The 22,849-nt window shown below is 45.7% G+C and overlaps 1 protein-coding gene across 1 annotated transcript in view; it reads left to right on the top strand.

The window, feature by feature from the left end:
• The window catches only part of ANTXR1 (ANTXR cell adhesion molecule 1), a 111,270-nt gene extending 89,350 nt beyond the window's left edge, over positions 1-21,920 (top strand). The window contains exon 18 of the mRNA XM_037371756.1: positions 17,531-21,920. Coding sequence (XP_037227653.1) covers positions 17,531-17,803 — 273 coding nt within the window. The 3' untranslated portion in view covers positions 17,804-21,920. The remainder of the gene's footprint in view (positions 1-17,530) is intronic.
• The last annotated feature ends 929 nt before the right edge of the window (positions 21,921-22,849 follow it).

Genomic DNA, 22,849 nt, shown 5'->3' with positions numbered 1-22,849 from the left:
AGGAGCAATTCCACAGAAAACTGTTTCAAAATGAAACCTATGTCCTTAGAACAGTGTTGCAAAAGAAGAGGATTGGATGCATTGCACTGAAATGATGGGAAATTTCTACCCGTGCAAACAACTGTGTGGCCGGTATCCCCCACCCAGGAAGCCAGGGCTGGTTTTGATGAGCTTGGATCTAATCCCTGCCATTAGCTTGGAGACTTTATACCAGGACCACAATGAGAGGGCCTCTGGGTGATTTATAAACACAGCCCTTCCTCTGAAGTGGATGTTTGATAAAACAAGTTTAGTAATCTGTTCATCATTTCCTTCATCCAACCTAGGACATAGTTCTTGGCATCTCTCCGGCTTGCAACAACACTCACAGCAGCAGCATTTCAACCCTTTGCTGTCCAAAGACAGGACCACTTTTGAGGTGGGCTGTGCACTGGGTCACTTAGCAGACACAGTTAGACACCTGGTCCCATGCCAGGAACACCGCCAAGCGCCTGGGAGGTCCGACGGCTGACAGCTAGTGTGAGGAAGGTGTCTTTTGACACAGTGCTCTGAGGTACGGCATGTCACCACCTTGACCTGACGTGCAGACTGAGGCCAGCTGGCTGTATCCAACTGGCTTAGATGGTCCTAGTGCAGGAGATGTGAAGTGCAGCACTAAGGAGAACGTTCACACCCAGGAGCCTTGCACATTCACACGCAGGCACCTAGATGCTCTCCCAGCCACGTGTAGTGCTGGCAAACCCTACACCAGCTGAAGATTAGCCGGTGGGGTAGAGCTGTAAGAGCCATTTTGACAGTGGTAAGCTCAGCTAGAAATTCCTGTGGCCTCTCCATGTGATTCCAAATCGTTCCTTTGGGCCAGGCAGCGCAGACCAGGGCCACAGCAAGGACAGACTTGGTCCTCACCAAGTTGCAGAATCTTCAGTGGCAGGTCTGTGGGCTTTCATAACTGTTCACTGGCCGATTTGGATTTGATCCTGTTCTACTGGGAAGCGTACATGAAGGAGGGCTCTACCCAGCTTGTCAGCAAAGGGGCCCATCAGAGCTGGTACCGACAACTCCAAGCCTGTCGTGTGGCTTTAAAGCAGAGGCGCGGGGGCACAGGCGGTTTGACACTTCAGCCCCAGTGCACTGCTGTAAACCTTGCCTGGCCAGTTGCAGAAGATGGGAAGCTTCAGGCAGTCAGATGCAGGGCTTCGAGGTATTGCTGCACAAGGCAGGGCAGCTCCCGCTTGCCAGCTTTTTCCAGACTGCCTAACTTCATCCCGGTGCCAGACTTTCACAGGGTGCTGCCCTGTATGCTATCTGCTGCACCATAGGGGACCAGGCCACCCATCACTCCTGTCGCAGGTCCTCTGCAGGAACGCTGGGCAGTGGAGGCTGGGCACTCTGGTTTGTCTACCTGGCAGTCACACAGAGGAGTTCCAGACTAACAAGCTCCATCTCAATCATACCGTGCAGCCACTCAGCGTAGATTTCATGACACAAGCAGAATAAATACTTCAGAGTTACTTAGCAGCACGCTAGCATGCCCATGCTGCCAACTGCGTACGAACTGCCAGCCATAGCAGTCTTTACAGCGTGGACATGCCCTGGGAATGAGAGAACCAGTGATTAGCCAAGCATCTTACAATAACCAGCAGTCTCAAACGGAGCCACCAGATAAAAAACTCACCACGTGGTGCATTCTCAGGCTAGAGAAATATTCAAAGCCTGGCAGGCAAAATTTATGGCTAGTAAAGAGGAGCCTGAAATTTGCAGACAGAAGCCTTTGACCGTCTGATATTCCAAAAAGCTGCAAGGAGGAGTTGTGAAAGCAATTTGTACCTCGTTTCTTCTCTTTCCTGAAGCAAAGAAAGAGACAGATTTCAGCTCTTGGTGCTGTCAAATGGGCACCTTAAATCACCCACTGGTCAACATCAAAAAGTGTAGCCAGAAGAAAAATAACTGAAAGGCATCTCTGTTTGCTTTGGAGCCTGTGAAGGAGTTGGACTTAATCCCAGGGTTACATCATCTTCATATATAAGCAATCCCTTGCTGTAATCAGTTACTTTATCCGCTGCCAGCACATTAGCTGAGCTGTTCAAAAAGATTGCTTGCGTTGAACGAAACATGGATTCAGCTTCACTGTGTTGACTAACGTTACTGTTTATCTGCTGTAGCCCACACAGCCTCCTAGGTACCATACCAATTGTCAAGAAAGATGTCCTCTGCCCTGAGGCTCACATTAGTCTGTAACAAGCCATTGGTTCAAGGGTCGTGACTAATAAATTTGCAATTTATATACATCGCAGTGGATCATGTGGGGACTGAAGCTCAGATTCCAGTCGTCTCTGTGACCTCAGACAAACTCTTATCCCTGCCTCTTGTCCATGCCCCAAACCCTTTAATCAAGGTTGCTATGCCATGTACTAGGACTGTTTCTTCGCTGCAAAAGGTACAGTTAAAGAAATAACTGAATAGTAAGTTCCAGATACAGGGCTAGATCTTTCTGGACATCAGAGAGCTGAGACCTCTTCAGGGAGAACTGCCAGAAAGGATGCCTGCTCGTAGCGTGGCAGCAGCCTGAGCCAGCCTTAGCCTTTCTGCTCCGTCAGAGCTATGGCTCTAGATGTTGGCAACAGCTCCTGGTCAGCAGGTTGTTACATCTGTGACACAACTGGCCACATGCCCATCTGCATTTTCAAGAAGAAACCATGAAGCAAGCTTTGGTCTGGTTTGCCGAAGGCTCTTAAAAGTGCATCTTTTACCCCAAAGCAAAAGGAAAAGAGAGGGATGTTCAGGACCTGTTTTGAAGTGCACCCAGAGAGGCTGAGATGCACGAAAAGGTTGTGAAATTCTTTTTTTGGAGTCAGACCTGGAAATGATCTGAAGTTACCAACAGACACAGATGTTTCCAATAAGGCAAGGAAGTCAGAGTCACATGGGATTCCTGTGGTCTTCTCACATTTTCAAGAGACTAGGTTTGCATTCTTGTCAGCATTAATGAGGTTATTTTTACATTTGAAACATCATCAGATGGGGTGATGTAAAAAAACATATATTTTCCAGAAAACTTTATCGCTTTTATAACAGAGTAAGGGAATGCTTGTTTATGCAAATTGCTCACAAAACACAGGCTCCAAATAATTAGTGTCACTTCAAAGTGTCAGTTGCATTTCCTTGATAAACATTGTTCTGTCAGGGATTTATGAGAAGATTATTAAAATGTTTTTCAAGCTCAGACTTGGCCAGAACCATCTCAATCTGGGAGCAAATTATATTTTAAATTTTTATTGCATAGCATTATTGCATTTTCATGTTGTGTTTGTATAGGTGAATATAGGTGGGCATAAATATGGAGAAAAAGTGTAACAAAACTGTAATTATGTGTAAAGATGTATCCTACCTAAATTAACGATGATGCAGGGGGAGGAGCTTTTTCCAAAACTAGTATAATGTTGCAAGTTTACTGGTGAAATCACATATGCTCATATCTTGTTAGATCTCAGTGATACAGTTCTGGTACAAACTGTGGTTAGCTATGACCAAAGGATGAGGCTACAGAATACATGAAAATGTGCCCATTAAAGTAATTGCAATTGTTCTTTTTACTATGAGAGGAAGAATGTGTGTGTGTGTGTGTGTGTGTGCGCTGACATAAAAAAATGATCTTAATACAAACAGAACAGTCAGGGTATGAAATGAGACAAATTTATAGCCAAGTTGCATGAATCTTCACTACAGAAAAGCACTGATTTTTAACAAAAGCTTACAAAACTCCCTCTGCCTTGACGATCCTGCTAATGTTTTTATATTGCACTGAAATGCCAAAACCTCAAACTAACTTGATTTCAGGCTTCGCTGTGAATGTTTCGTGCAGCCTAAGGAGTTCAGATGACCACTCTGCATTATATCAGGCTTCGTCCCAACTGACCCTTTTTTGTAAAGGGCCAGATTCTGCAAAGCAAGGACTTGCTCCTGCATGTAAAGTCCCATGGCATTTCTGGAGAATCACTGAAGCACACACCCCAGGGCTGCTGACCGAGGCTCTGCCTTTGCACAGCTGTGCAACAGGGGACAGCGAAGAGCTGTCGAACCCCCAGCCCATAATGTTCTGCAAGTCTTAAGCCTAGTAATGGATAGCTCTTTTCATTTGCATCCTGCTATTATAATTCTGGATCTAAGATGTCTAACTGAGCTGGAAGTCTGTGGGCTATTCTCATATACGGGGAGATCTGAGGTTTGGGCACCAGACTGGGAGTCGAAACCTAGAGCTGCTCTGGTCTCTGCTGGTGACACACAGAGTGACCTTGACTGAGCTACTTCATCACCTTCCATTTCTCAGAGGCTTTTCCTGTCTTCTTGATGAGGCTAATCCAATGTCTTTTCTTTCCCAAACGGTGAAAATGAAGGCTGGAACTCAGTAATAAATTTAAAGGATTAGCAACAGTCACGGCTGTGGGCAGGGACAGTTCTGTTTGCAAGTACCTGCCTAGGTTTGCACAGTGGCCTGTGGGGTGACATGGTCACAACATGATGCTGACGGTACAGAGGCGCAGGGTTTGGGTGTTCAGGTCTGTCTGTTTTAGACCTGCGCGATGCTTAGATAGTTGAAAGCAGAAGTCCAGCAGTGTTTCTTACACGGTGTGCCAGGGTTCATTTTTCTTTTGCAGGCTGAGGTGTTACCAGAGGAAGCTCGGTGGGAACTAGGAGCTAGCTTTACCGAGTCTGTCCACATGCCGTCTCTGGCACCTGTGTCAGCAGACTTGGTCCTCAGTTCGTGGGACAGCCCTCCTGAGCACTCCTAGCTGAGTGGGCAGTCACCACTGTGGCTAAAAAATGCAGAGGAGGAAAAAACCAGCCTGAATTGCCACCACATTACAATAAAATTTCCCTCTTCTCTGTCCATTCTTATGCTTTGAAAAACCTGAATAACCTTTCGCTACTGTAATCAGGTGTTTCACAGAGGAGGTTAGCGCTGGCTGCTGTACCGTTTGAGGAATGTGAATGTCTTTTTCTGTCTGGCAAATTCACAATCTCAGGAAACGAAGTCTCCTTTCTACAGCTTTCCCTGTCTTGTGGAGAAAGCTGTGTACTTGCAAAGACCTATCTGAGAAATAACTAGTTGTCTCTCACTTCCCACACAGTGCTGAAATAGAAAGGAATTAAATCTAAACTAAGAAAAGGACAATGCTGCCACATAGCCTGGAGCCTTGCTCCTTGTTCGTTATAGTGGTGTGTTCATATGCTCCAGGCATCAGCTTAAATCAAACCCATTGTCCCAGGTGCTGTGAAAACCAGAATCTCAGCCTTGTGAGAGGCAAAGGGCGAGAGCAAGGATAGACAGATGGAGTGAGAAACCCTGAGACAATGTGGCAGTACTAATTTATCTGAATGTTAAACAGCGGATCTACAGCGCTAGCTGCAATAATCTGATAGTGCAGTTCAAATGCACTTAATGCACACATTATGCACACATTATGCACACAAATGCACTTAAACCACAAGGAACAACTTTTGTTGCTGGTTTGTTCTCCCTCAGCACATCTCCCAGGTGGCTTCCCAAGAAGGAGCAGTGCAGAGTTCTAGCCAAAACTGAGTGTGTGTGTGTGTGTGTGTGTGTGCACGCACATGTACATGTGTGTCAGAGCCTGGAGCAGGCACTGCCTCTGGTGATCAAGCCATAAGAGGGGGAGCCTGCAAAACTCTTGCTGGGTCAGAGCAACTAGTCCTTCTGGACTAGTGGGACAGGGAATCAGACTGTCCGGTGTGTCTAACTGTGCAAAATTTGCAGAATATATTTTTGTTTGCCAGAGGACAGATACCTAGGTGCAAGCAGTTAGATAATGATGTGGGTTTCTCCATCTAAGCAGTACCACCTCCTCTCTTGATACAAAGGCAGATGCTTGTGTTCCCACTGCAGTTCCTCTTTCCCTCCCATCCTCCCTAGCCCCAAGCACACAACTGCATTTTGCTCCTCTGAGAAACTATACGAAACAGGGTTTGTCCGAATTTTAGTACAGTGATAATGATCACAAGTGCTGAGCTGTACTGTAAAGTGTGATTTTAATTGAAGCAAGAATTTAGCCTACGTAAGTGTTGACTCGAGATTTCCAGAGCAGTGAGGGACTGGGCAGGCTCTCTACTCTGAGGATATCCCTGTGTGGGGCTCATGGAAAGGGCAGCCTTTGCTATAAGGAACTGAGAAAGAAGAGGGGTTCCTAGTTTGTTTTAAAGAGCAGAAGGCGAAACAAGCCAATGGAACACCATAGTTCAAAGTTTCCTCTGCATGGAGTAAGTAGCTCTGCAGCTGTGGGGTAAATGAAATTACTTGGAGTAAAACCCTTACTGGAGATGTGCATATTACATGGAGTGTAATAACACTGTTACGGGGGTGGGATTGCAGAACCAAGGAGACCAGATGCAGAAAAGTGTTTAAGTATGTAAATTCTCACAGAACGTATTACAAATTTGTTCAGTAGGTCTTTAGGTTCTTAGAAATCAGTAAAAACATAGGGCGTGAAACTCTTACGACAGAAAGAATAGGATTTTGATGCAGAGAGAATCACCTTGTGACAGATGCCTAGAAAATCCATCTCTCCCATGCATGTTTCTTGCTGAGTGAATGTTGATGTTGCATTTGTTTTGTGTTTCCTTCATGCAGCTTCCAGCAGTGGGCTGGACTTACTCTCCTTATCCTTATGGGAAGGCGAGGTCATTGTTTCCAGTGGGCTTGCAGTAAATTCCTGAAAATAAGCAGCAGCCCCAGCTGAAAAACTTGGACTGTGTCTGTGTCCATCTGTGCTGAAAACTTGTGAGGGGAACCCTAGGTCTTACATCAGCCATCGGAGGGTCATCAGAGACTTGCTAGGCATGCAAAGCCACCCAGAAACAAAAGCACTGACAGCAGATGCTTTACCTGTAGTCCAAGGCACAGAAAGGAATGACTTACACTACAGCTTAATTCCATCCTTGGCTTTCCCTGGTCAGGCCCCCATCCTGGATGTGCAAGCACATGGTACCTGCAGCACTCCAGGCAAATATCCTGCATGAAGTGCAAAAAGGGCAAACAGTGTCAGACTGAAGAGTGAGGGTGAAAGCTGTGGAGACAAAGGCACAGTGGATCTGGGAGAGGGACAGTCGGCGGAGCGGCTCACACTGTGCCCGTGTGTCACACAACAGACAGGTTGAAGCATAACATTGGTGGTGGTAGAGCCACACTTCTCTGGTCAGCCATCTCTGGTCAGCCTAACAACTGCAGAGCCCTGCTTCCCGGTGCGTTTTTGTTAATACACACCCAGATTCCAAACATGTAAGCGGCATTTCGGAAGAGCCATAAAGTGACACGGTGGTGTGTGGCAGGGCAGCAACCACCCTGTGTGGGTGGCCAGTTTAGCTCCAGCTGGCCTTATAGTGCTTTGCGTAATGCTGTTCTGCTGCCAGGGCTTCAGCTCTCCCTCTTACCTCTGCTGTGATCAGCATCCTGCCAAAATCTGCAGGTCCTGTGCTGTGTGTGCCACCCCTTGCCCGAGGCGAGTAGATATGCAAAGCCTGGAGTTTTTCAAAGAGGAGTGCAGGGCTACCAGTAACGAAGAACCCCTTCCTGCATGTCCCTACCAGCAGTAGGCACCTATACATGGTAAGTCATGGCCAACGTCCCGCCCTGTGCCACCAGGGACTTACAGACCACAGGGTGTCATTTATGTCAGTGTTAGCACCAGTGATTGGTCATCAGCCGTGACGCACTTGTAATAAACTCAGCCGTTAGCAGGTTCATCAGGAACTGTAAAGCCCATTAAGTATTGCTGGCGCACAGGATTACTGTTTTAAACTTAAGGCTGCGTTATTAGAGCTATATCAAAAAATACAGAAGGTATGTAGCAGTTAGCCTGGGCCTTTGCTTGGAATGTACAAATCCAGTGAAAACATCCCCAGAGCTGTAATTATTTGTTCATAGTTGGATACTGAGGAGCAAATTTTTGCCGCACAATCCTCCAGTGAGGTCACTGAAAGTCATGAAATCTGTTTCATTATAGAGTAGCCAAGATGAATAGCAATGTGGATATTACTATAGTAATAATAGTAATGGAAGGGCTACGTACTGCTAATTAACTATGAAGTTCTCAAAGCACACGAGCAAAACCTATCATCCTGGAAAGTCCCCTGGGTCATCTCTTATTTTGGATTAGGAATCTATATTAGAGATGAGGAAATTCAGATTTAAGGTAACTGTCTGATTTCACACCATGCTGTTTCGTAGTGTCATGAATAGAAACAAAGAACAGGAACCAGGAAATAGAATTTCAAATTCCCTGCTTTAAACACTAGACCCTTTTGCAGACCTGAGAGTAAAACCAGCCGTGTGGACTCCCAAGTCATCCCCCTACACACACCTGTAGACTGCTGCGTTGCTCCTTGCTTGGTGATTCTTCTTTCTGCAGACTCAGAAATGCACAGGCGCTAATAAGGAGCTCTTGTTTAACTCCTTATTAACTCTGAGCTAGCAGATCCCTGTTGATAGGCTGCGGAGCTTAAGAACAAAATTGTAACCTTTCCGCACATACTGTTGCAGTGTGGTTTTCCATTAATAGCCATGGAAAAGTTAACCTAAACATTAGCTGTTTTTCCTGGAACTAACAGCTTCGAAGCCAAAAGCCCAGTGATCTGCTCATCAGCTTGCAGGACTACTGCAAAGCAGACTGCTCGGTACTATAAAAGCAAAGTACAGAGCTGCTCTTGAACTGCCCGAGCTGGCTTTGGAATGCTGTTTCTGCAGCAGGGAGTAGCCAGCTCATAAAGGGGAGCATCCCAGTCGTATCTCGATCCAGGGCAAAATTTCCCCCAGACAGAATTACAAGGTTGTGCCTTTGACGTTGATGGTCAGAGATCTGCCTCAGAAAGCAAGGCAAATCTAGAAAACAGGGATTGCAGGGGAGGGATTTCTCACTAAATAGTAGTAGGACAATATTCAGCGGACAGTAATTCCCATTTCCTCGAGCCATGAGCACTGCCCTAGCACAGGAGAGTTTTCCTGACTCATGTAACATGAAAACAGCCACTGAGTTGTGTTCTTCCCATGTTTACATCGTGAAAGATCCAGTCCTGAACCGTGCCCTGTCTTCTTTGCCCAAAGGCAAAGTGCACCCAGAGAAATCCTCCCCAGCTTGCTGATTTCCGCAGGCTGCAGGATCCTGCAGGCTCTTTCTTCCTCTGCAGAGGGATGTTTACCACTGCCCTTGATTAGTTGTTCCAGTTATTGCTGCCAAAATAACGTGTTTCATTTTTCATTTGAATTTTTCTCTCTTTTCCTCATACCCAGTAGGCTTTGTTATTCAACCTCCAGATGAAAGATTACGATCCTGTATGAGGCAGCGTCTTTGATGTGTCACTCAGCATTTCTCCAAGACTAGCTACCTCTTTCCAGAAAGACAATGGGAAGAGTGACCAGATCTTCCTGGAAATGACACCCATCCCACAGCGTAAATAAGCCAAAACGAGCTCCTGCAAAAGTAATCAGGCCTGTTTGCTGACATGCACATGCCCACTCATCACTGAAAGAGCCATGCTCCTGAACTCTGGCATGAGCCAAAGATTGAGGCTATTAAGCTCATTCCCACGCTCAAATTTGGCAAGGTAGAAGCCTGTATCATCTTGTTTCACTTTTTGGAGGAGTTTGCTCTGTGTGTTTTCTTCTTAGTAGGTTCCCCAGCTGGTTCAGTCCTGCATTAGGTAGTTACAGATACGAGGAACCAGAGGCTGGCAGAGCAATGGGTATTATCTGGGTTGTGGTAGGTCTGAAGAGCCAGGCGCAGATGAGAAGTTATGAGTAAGCTATGAGTAAGATTTCAACTGGAGGTTGAGTTAGCAGAACCAGCCTTTGTACTGTGGGGCCCCCAGATGCACAGTGCTATCTATATGCATAGGTATATGCGAGCTTTAGTCATAAGCCAGCATGACTGAGCTGATGCTCTAAATAACCTCTTACTTATTTCAAATTCTGTGAAAGATCTGTGAAAGTTCAGTATGGTTTTTTTCCTCTGTTCTTCAATGTATACTGCTTTTGGGTGGCTTGAACGGAACAGAACCATATAAATACAAACCGTTGCTTTAACTTCTGAGTAGACCAAACCATATCAAGGCATCAAAGAAAGTTAGGTAGTTTTTATCTGCTTCTTTTTTCCTTCTGAATTTAGGCAGGATGCTTGTCTGCAGTGTAGGAAACTGCCTCTGATGTAACTGGAGTTCAGCAACCATGTATAAGATTACTTGTTACTAGTTTTGATGTTTTTAACATTCTCATTTGGGGTAAATCCCACCTCCTTACTGGCCTCAGAAGGAAATGCCGTCTTGTACCACTCTATTCCCGGGAGTTAGAAAGTCAAATCTACATGGTGTGTAGTACTGAGACCTGACAGAAAACTCTGGATCTTGCTCCAGATTTTTATCACTCTGCAGAACCTCTCACAAGGTCTTTTAAGGTAAACCATAACAGTCCCTAGTTTTCAGTGCTGCCTCTGCAATAACAGACCAGGTTATTAGAACCCTGTTGGAGTGGTGACCTTATCGATGGAAGTCTTCCTTTTAACGTTGGGAGAAAATAGGTCAAGCCTCCAATTTATTATTTAATGAGTGGCCAAGGTGGCAGGAATGCCTTGGGAATGGTAGGTCTTATGAGCAACGCTGAGTTCTAGCTCTGTATTTAGGAGTGAGACACAGATGGGAATGGTTTTGTTGCGGTGATGTTTTATCACGAAATGAGACAGTTTTAATAGTTGGTTGGTGACTAACAAATACAGAGGTAGCCGTATAATTAGTGTGCTTGCTGCAGGAGGCAGTGTTTCCTGGCATTACCAAGCACGCGCAACGCAGACTGATCTCACTGAGACGCTGGCTAACAAAACCCAGAAGCTACTTAGCAGTTTCCTAAAACTGTCTCCAGACACCCTTGTGTGATTTAAAAGGCAGCACAGCTCAGGTCTTGCAAGCAGGGATATTTCCATCTCGCAGAACTCTACCACATAGCAGAACCCACCTGGGATTTTGGGAGTTATCCTGACAGGGGTTCAGAGCAGCAAAACCCCCTGGGAACCCAAGAGCTCCCCGACCGATGCTGTTCCCAAGTGATAAAATGTCGGTGGGAAGCAGATATTGATTATTCTCACCCTGATCTTTTCCCGATATTACCTTTGTCCAGGCACAAAGGGATGCATTTTTGGAAAGAGGTTTTGTAAAGTACTTTATGCAAAGAGCACTTTCACAAGAGGGGATCCCCAGCACGTTGGCTATAGGCAAATTTTCTCTGTAGCCACAGGAGAGGCAGCATGAGCTGTCTGTGCCGTTTGGCTCTTGCAGGCTGCAGACAGGCAGTTGCCAGTTACCGCCTTCCTCTCCCCGTGGGGCTCAGAGCTGCTATCACATCCACTGCGACTCTCCGCTCTGTGTTCCGCCTTCTCTGCCCACTCGTCACCCTCACAGATGTTTGTGGAAAGTTCATCTCTGAACTGGGTTCAAACCAAGCACCCAGGATCTTTGGTAGGGAGGGTTTGGCTTGCAGAATTTAGCGTTAGTTTCTCACAGCCATGTATGTGCTTTGCTTTTGAAGTAGCTATGGTTTAGTAAATCATTTCTTTTCAGACACTAGTGGTAACTCACATTTATTTAATATATTTAATGTTTGCCTATTATTCATTTGGCTAGTATCTCCTACAAGTTTTTGTGCGCGCTTCGTTCAGAATAAGGTATGCAATCGTAGGGTTTGCATTTATTTTTTCCCCCTCTCTCTCTTCCTTTTTTGTATTCTTTTCTCTTTATGTTTGTATTTCTTTTTATTTCTCTCTCCTCTTTCTCGTAACGACAGGGTAAACCAGGATATTGTTTATGGAAAGTTTGAATTACTAATGACCCATACAAAACAACATTAAGGATCATATCTTTTCCAGTATCTCTTTTTAAACGCGGGAGCTCAGAAGCCAGGCCCAGTGTTTTATGATCTTTAAATGTTGATACTTTTCCAGGTATTAATTCCAGCTTGATAGGAAACCAAGGGAAACAGAAACGTTTTTCATCTTCACTTGAGAAAAATGTGCTCCATCTTCCTTTGTTAAAGAGATACCTTTTCAGGACCGTGAAGGGAATGCCACTGCTCTGGGACTGACTTCCCTTTCCTAAATCACCTTTCCGCTGTGCCGGTGTGAGCCTCACCCCGAACAGCTGGAACCACAGAATGCAGAGCTGAAATGAAACAAAGAAAAAAAGCTTCCTCCTAGTTTGAGTCCTGCTGCAATGGGAGCTGGAGGGCTGGCTGGTTAGAGAAAAAAGAAATACCGCAGGGTCTCAAGAGAAAGGTCCATCCTCCCTGCAGCTGGATTCAATGTGCTGAATCCCAGTCAGCGTCTCTGTACAGGTAGAGGTCTGGGCAGGTCATCGTGCACTGTGCTCGAAGTGACTGTCCAGTTAATATCCAGACTCAGATAAAAGCAGAAAGAGAGGCAGGAGGAGGTGGGAAGTGGCTTGGAGAAGTCTGTGGAGTTCCTAGGAAAGGGCACAACTTGGCAGAGGCATCTGCTGCTCTTTGTGCCTCTGCTTACCAGATCCGTGTCCAAGATACAAATGCTCCAGCTCGTGTTCTTGAACGCTCAGCAACCACCACCCTGTGCTATGACCTCAGTAGCCTAATGTCCCCCGCACCCCACATCCCACCCTTTTCTTTCAACCCTGGCAGTGCTCCTCCACCAGCCAGATGTGAAGAACAAAAGGAAAAGCTTGGATCAAGTGTGCAACCCTACAGCACTCCAAAGAGCTCGCAGGGCGAGGCCCGTGGTCAGAGGAGACCAGCCTCCCACAGCCAAGTGCTTTGTTGTCCTAAAGGCAGTGCTCCCTGCCTCCATCCCTGACAATTAGCTGTCGAAGGTGAAAGAGCAAGGCCACTCCAAGCAGAATTCATTATGCATATGCCTGCGAGTAGTAACTCTCTAGAAAAACAACATAAAATGCGAGAGTGAATTGACCTCACTGATTTTGCTGATTCCGCTAAATTTCAGGTCTAATAATGTCTCCATATTGCTTCAATTGTCTCTTCTGAGGCACAGCTGTGACTCTCCCCCCTGAAGCGTTGTGGCTGCAGAAAGGGAAATAAAACCTAGCCAAGGCGTCCAACACAGCAGCCTTTTAATACACAGCCTGTTCCCTCCGTTCGTACACTCGGTATCTCCAACCACTGTCTCCCTGCTAGGAAGGCTAATAGAATTGGCTCCTCTCATTCTCAAAGCTGTGGTATAATATGGTTAAGGAGTTTTTTCTCCTGAGATGGCGCATGACTTCTGTTTAAGGAGGCAAAGTAGCATTTTGTGGCAATGGGTTCACTTCCTGCCTCCTGGATGTTCTGCCACCATCTTCCACATCCACCCCATCTCGATTTGGACACCCAAAGGAGGTGATAAACCTTGGTGGGTAGCCAAGAGTGGCTGCTAACTGGTGAGCATTGAGACCCTCCTCAAATCACAGTCATGTGAAGGTCCTTATGTCTCCACTGATTGTAGAGAGATCCTGCACTCCTCTTACGTGCAGCTCCTCAGGCACTCGGTCTGGTTTTGTGTGCAGAACCCAAAGCCAAACCAGGCATTTGGGCCCATTTATTTAGAGGGTCTGTTAGCGCTCACGTCAACTTCTGTTATCTGTGGGATGAACTGCACTGTGCTGGCAATGGAGAGCCCTGTAAAAGCTTGAATGGATGGGTGATCAGCCAGCCAACTTGATCTTCAGCCAGACAGTTTTCCAGATAAAACAGTACTGAACCATGGAGTAGGTCAATGATGCTGATGTTTTATTTTTCTATTGCGATTGCATGGTACGAAGCCCAGCTGTGAATCAGGGCCCCCTTCTGGTAAGTGCAGGTGGGAAAACACATCTCTTGCCACGGATTTCAGAGAAAGCTGAGTCTTCCGCAGCTCTAGGATTACTTGTTTGTGGTCACACTCTGGCTAGCACAACCTCTGCACTTTTGTGTCTGTTATCATATTGCTAGATACAAGATGTTTAACATCCAGCTTTTTGGTTAAAGTAGCTCTCTTCATCCTGGGTCTGCTTTACATTTGTACCCAAGGCACTAGTAGAACATTTTCTGCCTCTCATGTGCTATGGCACAGTAATTTGTTTCCTGGATATCTCCTTGTCATTCTGACAGTTCTTCTCCCCCAGGAGATGTTGGCCTCTCCATCTCCTCTGAGGCAGCATAGCTGCCAAAGTCCATCTCAGTCCATCTGGACTGAAAACTCCTATCTGGCGTTCTCCCCTCCCCCCATCTGCATGGGTGAGGAAATGTCGAGCAACGAAACACAAGTACTCCCTTGGTCTGTCAGGTCACGTGAAAGGAGGAGAAAGCCTGAACTGTGTGTCTGCCCTTCACACGTGGGCTGCCCTGCAGAACTGCCCCCTGCACAGCAGTAGGATGTGTTGCCAAACAAGTTGCTGTCAATTCCCTGCAGAGCAGCTGACCCAGGCGGCGAAGGAAATAGGAGGAGATAGGGAACAGCATGCCTGAGCTGAGAAAAAGGCACGCTCTAGCCTGTTTCAAGGGGACGAAGGTTTGAACTCTGAAGTTAGGCCAGCGCAATGCACGAGGGAACGGGGACGAGGTATCTGGTAAGTACAGCCACGTCTGTGCTAGCTCTGGGTCAAGGCTGGCTCTCACGTCGGTGCTCCCGTGCTCTCTGTACTCTGGTCTGCATCGGAGGGGCTTGTGCTCAGACTCCGGTCCAACTGCTTGTTCAAACCAGACAGCGTGTCCAACAAGCCCATGCTAAAGCGTAGTCATCGAGGACGGTGAAGACTTAATCACGTCTTTTGAAAAGAGCAAGCTCTCTAATTTCAAAGCAGCCCTATTACTGGAGAAAAAGAGTTATCATTAATCATGGATAATAAGCTCACGAACACAGGCTCGCTAGGTTGTAGCTGACTATGAAAACTAGTGTAAACATATTGTGGCTATACATTGGTATGACTTTCTAGCCCCTTTTTTTATGATAATAGCACTGATGATCTGTCCAAGCTGGTTTTCGTCAGTAAGAAATCAAACCTTTGCAAGTGCACAGGATGCACAAGATGTACTCTCTTATCCTTTTGGACCGTGCCTTGCGCATTGCTGTAAGTACTAGATGGCTTTTAGTCCTCAAGCCTGCCCTGGCCCCAAACCCAAAGATTTCTGAGCCTCACTGCATCTTCTTGAATGCTCTTAGGGTGGTGCTGAGTTCCATTTGGAACAGCAGTACCATAACCTCACCCCTGGAGCATCCAGACAGAGTATCTCTCCACACAAAAACAATGGCAATTTTTTGTTCTCTGGCTGAGATTCCTGGGCTGCTGCTTTTTTTTCAGGTTTATTTTATTCTCAACATAAATAAAGAAAACAAAACTAGTGCAAGTAATAGTCTGAAACTACTAAAGTTGCATTGCAGGAGATGTGGCACTGGAACAAGGAAAACATTCTCATGGGGTTTTTATTCTGAGTAGAATCAGTTAATCTTGGGCTCAAACCTTCACTCACTCAGCAGGTCTGCCCCACAATATTTACTTAAAATCACAGCAAAGTGCATTAAAATGGCATTAAAGCAGACACGCCAGCCCACAAAGAACAAATAGAGCCAGGGATGCTCTGAGGTGAGAGAACAGTGTGTTTATTTCAGGCTTTCCTCTGCCTGTTGGATGGTGCCCCCCTTTTTGGCCAGCACCAGAGATGCAGGGATGCTGTGGAGGGGGCGCAGTGTTTCTGCTCAGGGGCACTGCCCACTCCAGCACTTCATTTTTTATTGGTGTTCTGTCCTGTGTGAGAGATGGAGAACGTGTCCTCACTGCTAATGGTGGCACAGTGTTCCGTCAGGTGGCACAGGCAGCCGTCAGGCTTCTCCTCCTTTTCCCCTCTGTTGTCACGCTGCAAGGACAAGCTGTAACTGCAAGAGCATTAATCCTTACAGAGGGGCATCACCATCGGCATTTTCATGACCGCTAAGTGGGTGTCTGCTCTGCCCCAGAGCCTGATTCCTCGAGGAGGGCCTGAGCTGAAGCCAGAGGTTCTTCCTGCTGACAGAAGGTCAGGGCCAAGCCAAGCAGAGAGGGCTCAGCTGCCACTGTGCTCAGAGCAGCCCCGAGGTGATGCTCTCATCTTGAACTTGATGCAGTTCAAGGCGCTTTGTTTTCCTTAAATGACCTTTGCTTGCACAAGACAGCCTGCACTCAGCTGTGGGCTGCTCTGCATACTTCATCACTTCGGCGAGGAATCCACTTTCCTCTGCTGAACGGCTAAGGCTCAGGCAGATGTTTCTTCATATCCACAGAGCACGATGATAATTGGCAGAGCTCATGGAGAGGAGCTGTCTGTATCTCTTTATGTCAGCCCCTTCCAGGCCAGCTCCTTTTCATCCCTGTCAAATCCTTCTCCAGCACCCTTCTGCCTTTCTACCAGCATCCCCCGTGTTTCACTTTGGGCCCCTCTTCTGCGGAGCATTTGTCCGTAGGCTGGGTGCAGCAGGGAGAAGGTACAGAGCCATGCAGAAGGTTGGCTGATGTGGTTACCCCAACAGGTCTGCTCCAGCCTGCATGGGCTCACTGCTCCATCTGGCATTTTTTTCACCAGGAAAAAACATTTACTTTGGGAGAGGAAAGGAGAAAACAGAAAATAAGATCATGCTCACAAATCCAAAAACAAAGTATGGACTCAGAAACCCTCTAGTGCCTTTTTGGATGATTTCATATCTAAAAGAATTCATCCATAGTACAGTAGTGCTGATTCTGACATTTGAGTATTTACAGTGCGATCTTTCACAGGTGGAACTTAGGAGAAATAAAGAGAACAGCTCGGAGGGCAAAGGTTTTTGTTTAAAAATGTACAACAAACTGTAGCTTAGCACCGAAGAGCGAGAAAAGCAGTTTACCGGCTTCTCATGAGCACTAGAATATCAAGACATCCTAATGAAGAATGGATGAATTTCAGGAAAAATTCTAAGTAAGAAACTTAGTTAAACAAACCTTCCCTTTTGCCTGGTTGGTAAATGATTAGAAGTAGGACACAAAAGCCAAGTATTTCAAGGAGAGAGAGGCTCCAAAGGTGCAAAGTCCAGGTTTCCTGCTGTTAGAAGTTTAAGACTGGGGTCTGGGAAGAGGCATCTGTAGGGGCAGGGACCACAGGTCACGCACTGACTCAGACACCAGCTCTGAAGAATAGGAACGGCTCTTGCCAGCTCTTGTAGCTTCGGTATGACCTGAACTACTTGATGCTCTGCTTTACAGATCTCGGAGTCAGAAAATAGTATGAGAGGAATTTCATCCTCCTTCGCTACCTACAAAAGCTGTTGCAGGGTTTAACCTCTTGGTTGCTCGGCACGGGACTTGCTCTCATAACATCCGTCTCTGAGAAAGAGAGGGAACAAAGCGGTGTGCCCAGGGATGCTGAAAGTGACATCAGATGTGCACGCAGCCAGCAAAGGTGTCTCAGCTGCGATTGCCATTGCCTCAGTGAGTAACTGTGCTTTTCCACTTTTTTTCTCTTCTGTTTTAGGGCCGTTGCATCAACTTCACCAGAGTGAAGAACACAGAGGCCCCACCCAAATACCCGCTCAACAACGCATACCCTCCGTCATCTCCACCTCCGGCACCCATCTACAACCCCCCACCCCCAGCTCCCATCTATACGCCCCCTCCACCCAGCTCACCCACACCCCACACCCCATCCCCATCCTCCACGCTCCCACCCCTCCCACCACCACCCCAAGCCCCACCACCCAACCGGGCCCCACCTCCATCTCGGCCCCCACCTCGCCCAACAGTCTAGGGGGTTGGCCTTGCTCCCGTCTCTTCCACAAGCGTTCGAGAGGCTTTTTCAGCAGTACTGTATCACATCCATCTTCCTGGGGGGGTGGGGGAGGCTAGAGGAAGCCGGACCATTTTTGAAATGGGTCACAACAGAATGAACGACTTGGTAGTCGTCTTTCTCCTTTAGTTTTCTTTTATTTTTTAAATCCCTTGTGCATCAGTGCCACCAAACTATCGAAGCAAGAAAAGCCAAGAGACTGCAGAAATAAGGCAGATAACTTGAGTTCCATTTCAGCAAGGCTCTCCCCCCATTTTGTCTCCGACACTTCCCTGTGCCTTACCATGGTGATTCCAGGATACATTGGGGGAAAAAAAAAGGAATGAATAGCTAGAGTAAGCTCTCCAGAAAGGCAATTCTCCCCAGGGAAGGACTGCAGAGGACTCTTCCAAGTGCAGACATCCCAGCTAGCTACCTGGAGACAGCTGCACAAACTTCATGGTACGAGACTCAAGGTATGACAGAAAGTTGATCACATCTCACATGCCAGCTGCCCAGCAAATAATGACAACAGCAGGTCTGCAGATACAGAAACCCTTGTAAACCTGAAAAGAATTGTTGACAGGCAGCTGTTCCCATGGACCGTAAACTGGAGAAGGGAAGGTATCATCTCGGAGGGTCTGGAAAGGCGAATAGGTAGGTCTCTGGTGTCTGGATTTGCGTATGTTGGTATGTGGAAGTGCAGGTGAATGAAAATGGAGTGCCACTAGGAAAACAAATTGCACGAAAAAATAAACCAGTCAGTATGTCACGAGGCTTTGACCCCATTCCCTGAGGACAAGGAATAATTGACGACAGGCCAGCCTTCAGCGCTGCCAGTGGGACAGAGGACTTCATAAAAATTGAGCAAAGGAATCTGGGAAAGGTACGGTTGACAGAAGAGTCTTTGCATTCAGTTTAGACTAATTATGTCCATCTAGTTAATGGCTCTGCAGTTTAGCAGTGTAATTTAATGCTGGTTTCCATTTTAAAAGGAAAGTTTCTGAGTATAAACAAGAGGTTAGGTGTATCAATTTCTCTAAATCCAGTCTGCTTGGGCTCCTTGTTATTGTCAGTTTGAAATGGTTACCACTGATGCATTTCTGTTTTTCCTGTAAATTGCATTCTTTTGCCCTAGAAATGTTTCCACATGGATTTGTATTTTTTGTTTTCCTTTCCTGAATAAGTAGCAGATGCCTTCCAAACTCGTAGTGAAGAAGAGCCAGTGTGCTTACTCACTCTTGTCGACTATAAACAGCATCACTTCTATTAGCAGTTGTTGACTAAGGCAAAAATCAACACACCGGACATGCAGGATGGGAATCAGTCCTCCAAGAAATGCACTGGCTGCATTTCTCCATGCTTTCTCCTCGCCTTCATGGGACCCCCACCATATTCCACAATATTGCGTATGCACATCTTTTATCTTTATAGCAAACCTTCTGAGCACCTGCCTTTGCCACACAGTGCTAGAAATAGGTGAGATCACTCAGCACTTCGTCAAACCTCTGGCTCTCTAATTTACTGTCAGGATCAGTTCTCACGACATGACTTTCTCTGGGAATTGTGAAGTCATAAGAGGCAAACCGTCTTTGTAGCTGCAGTTCTATGAATATCTAAGGGTTCTCATAACTGTGTAATTTTTTACCAGATAAAGAAACGCTTTGCCAAGTACTTACTTCAGTGCTGTCGGAAATATTAATTCTAGCTTTTCTATCAAAAAAAATATTTAAGAAAGAAAAAAAAAGAAAAAAGAAAGAAAAATTAAAAAAATGCTCAAGGAGGAAAGGGAACAGATGAAAAAGACTCAGTGGAGACTTGATCTGGGACCTTTTTGGTAAGGGCATTTGTGAATAAACCCTTACTGTGAGACTCAGAGCTGGTCTAAATGTCACTCACCAGCCTTACCCACCGCTAGGTCAGTATGTCATCTGTTAGGTGAGATAAGTACATCAGTCAGGAAGCCAAGGCTGGCTGTCCTGCGAAAAGGCTGATGAATTCACCCACAACACTGTTTTGTCTGCAGGCAGCACAGAGCAGTTCCCAATTAGGAGCAAAACCAACAGGTTTGCTACTCGCTCTTGTCAGACTGTATCAGCTACGGGCCACAGTTAGCTCAAGGAGACGACTTTGCGATTGGCAGGTGGCAGTGGGAAACCTTTAACACTGACACAAGTGTGGTTGGACTCCCTCTTGTGATGGATGGGATCTAGTTGAATAGCTGATTTGGTTTCACGATGAAAGGTGTAAAAACTGGGAATAGTGGAATACAGGATCAATAGATACTTCTCTTAACATATCCACAGTATTTCAAAAAAAGTTTGGAAAGAAAATCGATTTTCAACAATACAGCATTGAGATTTTTTTTTTTTTTTTGAGTCAGCTAACCAATAAATCTAAACCTGCTGTTGGGGAAAAAACTAAAAGCAGTGTATACTGCATGACTAAAGCTAACTTCTTGCAGATGTACATAGAAATTTTAATTCTCCACAAACTAAGGGGGAAAAAAACCCCTATAGTATTAAAGAAGCAAAATAAAACCTAGATCAGGCTATAAAAATCATAATTTTAAAATAGCCCCTATGTAATCATCCAGTCTATGAATAAAAAACAAACTCCAAATTTTTTGTTGTACATATTGTTACTGCATGCTTACCATATGTTAGATGGAAGCATTTCCTATCCATTGTGGATAAAAGAACATTTTTCAAGTTGTAGTAAATTATTATAAAGCCAATGACATTTCATGGCATGTTATCGTATCAAGCTGTGCTTGTTGTATTTTTTCTTTATGGTTGTATTGCTTTTTTTATAAATGTACAAATATTTCCTGTAGTGACGAATACCTATTTTACATAGCATTAACTGAAGCACCAGAGCTCCAGGCTACACACTCCCTTGATCCCTTGGCAAAGAGTTTTGCACGTCGTTCCAGGGTGGGAGATGGCCAGAGTGCGGTGGGTAGAGCCAAAGGAAACGGGTGTGGGGTAACTGGGTGCTGAAGCAGAGCACCCACGCTGCTGCCAGTGAGTCGGTTTTGGTGGACCCTTGCTAACGTTCTCAGAAAAATGAGAGCAGGTTTGGTGGCGGGCTTTGTGCCTGGTCTTGTCTTTAGTATCAACCTACATGTGGCTGCTAAAGTGGCTTCCCAAAAGCACCGCACATGCTTTCCAAAATCCTACTCCTTTTATGCCAGTCCCTAGAAATTCACTTAGGAACTTAACGTGTGGCAATCAAGAGTGAAAATTTGGTCCTGAATTTTAAATCAGCTTCCACTGACAATTAATGCTATGTAAATGTGGTTGAATTAGCTGGTGTACCATATATGGGTATATGGTACCCTATGTATTCTCTGTCTATAAAACTTTCCTAGAAACACATTACACAGGCTATCAATCCACACTAGCCAGTTTTTAAGTAAATGTTCATTCTAGATCAAAAGGAGTTGAGTGGCACTACATCTGCTCTGCAATTTCAAAAGACTTCAGCAGGTCTCACTGTTTACTAGTTGCACGTGCTCCTGTATAGCCTGGTCTAAACAGCAATAAACAGATGTCTGATGGCATTAAATATACAGTCGTTTCATTTGCTCTAAAGAGGTCACTTTGATTACTGCCGCTGTTTTTCATTCGTGCAAAACTTTCTGTCAGCGTGTCTTGCAGCCTTGAAGGACTAAGCAGCTGCATTTGACAAAGATTCAGATTTTTTAATTGCTAAAGTGTTACAAATTGTTGCTGGCTGTATTTTGAAGTGTTCACCCACATGAACTTTGCGGTCATCCAGATTCTCTCTCTACTCCTTGGTGTGTGAAGGCATCTTCTGTCACTGTTTATTTTGGGGAAGGGGGGGAGTGTCTGGCTTCGGAGAGCTCTGGCAAGATTTGAGGGTAACCAGGCAGTAACGTTGCGCTCTATGTGGTGCTGATGCAGCAAAGGAAAATAAACAAGCCTTCTGTTCTGATGTTGAATTACATGTTGTCAGTTCAGCCAGTGCTGTGCGATGATGTTTTACTCCCTCTGTTTGTTGCATGTGTCATTGTTAAATTCAGTCATTACTCTTGCTGACCTTGTTGTTATTATTAAAGAACTACACAAATTTGCGCTGGGCTCCACAAGATTCATTGACTAGGCAAAGTGAACAAAGCAGGAGGTAGGAGAATCTCAGTCAACAAGTTTTCTCATAAAACTGGCTTTCTCTCACCCTGGAGAACTCAAGACTCGGTGGTTTTCTTCCTGACAGCCCAGAGCACTTCTGCCTGACACAAAAGCTATTTTCATTTGGACGTGGCACAGCCTAAACCGTTTCCTCCGCTGATACCCAGCACCTCGCCTTCCAAGTGCGGGATAACTTCTCATTTCACGCAGCTAACTCGGCAACCTTTAAGAGAGGCATCCTTTAACCAAGCCCAACAGCTACTAGAAATAACTACAGAAATAACTAAGCATGTTGCCTCTCACATTTGCTGATAGGCCTTCTTTCTTCCTCTCGCCTTAAGTATCACTAACTCATCTGGATTTTGATATGGTTGGAATATTTTATTCCACAAAGAAGATTAATGGAGCATGAAGAAGTTCAGCCTCAGCACCCTGCCCTCTTTCAGCGAAGCATGCAAGCCTGGGATTTTTAGCCTCCCCTGAAAATGTGAGCTAGCGGTTTCCTCAGCACATCAAAGGGTGCAAGCCTAGGCTCAGTCTGGATTTTTCTTGCTGGGTTTTGTTTAAACCAGACCTGTATCTAGTAAATGCAAAGAGGGAAGCCACAGTACTCAGCAGGTCCTACTCTTTCGTTTGGACAAAAGGTGCTTTTAAAATGGAGACTATCAAAGAAAATCGCAATTGCTTTTCTCAGATAGCGACAGGTGAAGAAAAAAAAAAAAAAGCAAGTTAAACCTCAGCATAGCCAAACTCAGAAGAGCTGATGCAAACCTGCAAAGCTCAGGGTCTCTCACAGCATGCATTTACACAAAAACAGCTGGATGGCTTTGCATGAAGTCCCATCAGTGCACCGAGGGGAAAAAAAATGAGAAAA

Source organism: Falco rusticolus, chromosome 20 (assembly GCF_015220075.1).
Source record: "Falco rusticolus isolate bFalRus1 chromosome 20, bFalRus1.pri, whole genome shotgun sequence".
In the NCBI taxonomy this organism is placed as follows: domain Eukaryota; kingdom Metazoa; phylum Chordata; class Aves; order Falconiformes; family Falconidae; genus Falco; species Falco rusticolus.
Note: the sequence above shows the minus strand (reverse complement) of the source record. Positions and strands in the feature narration are given on the sequence as shown.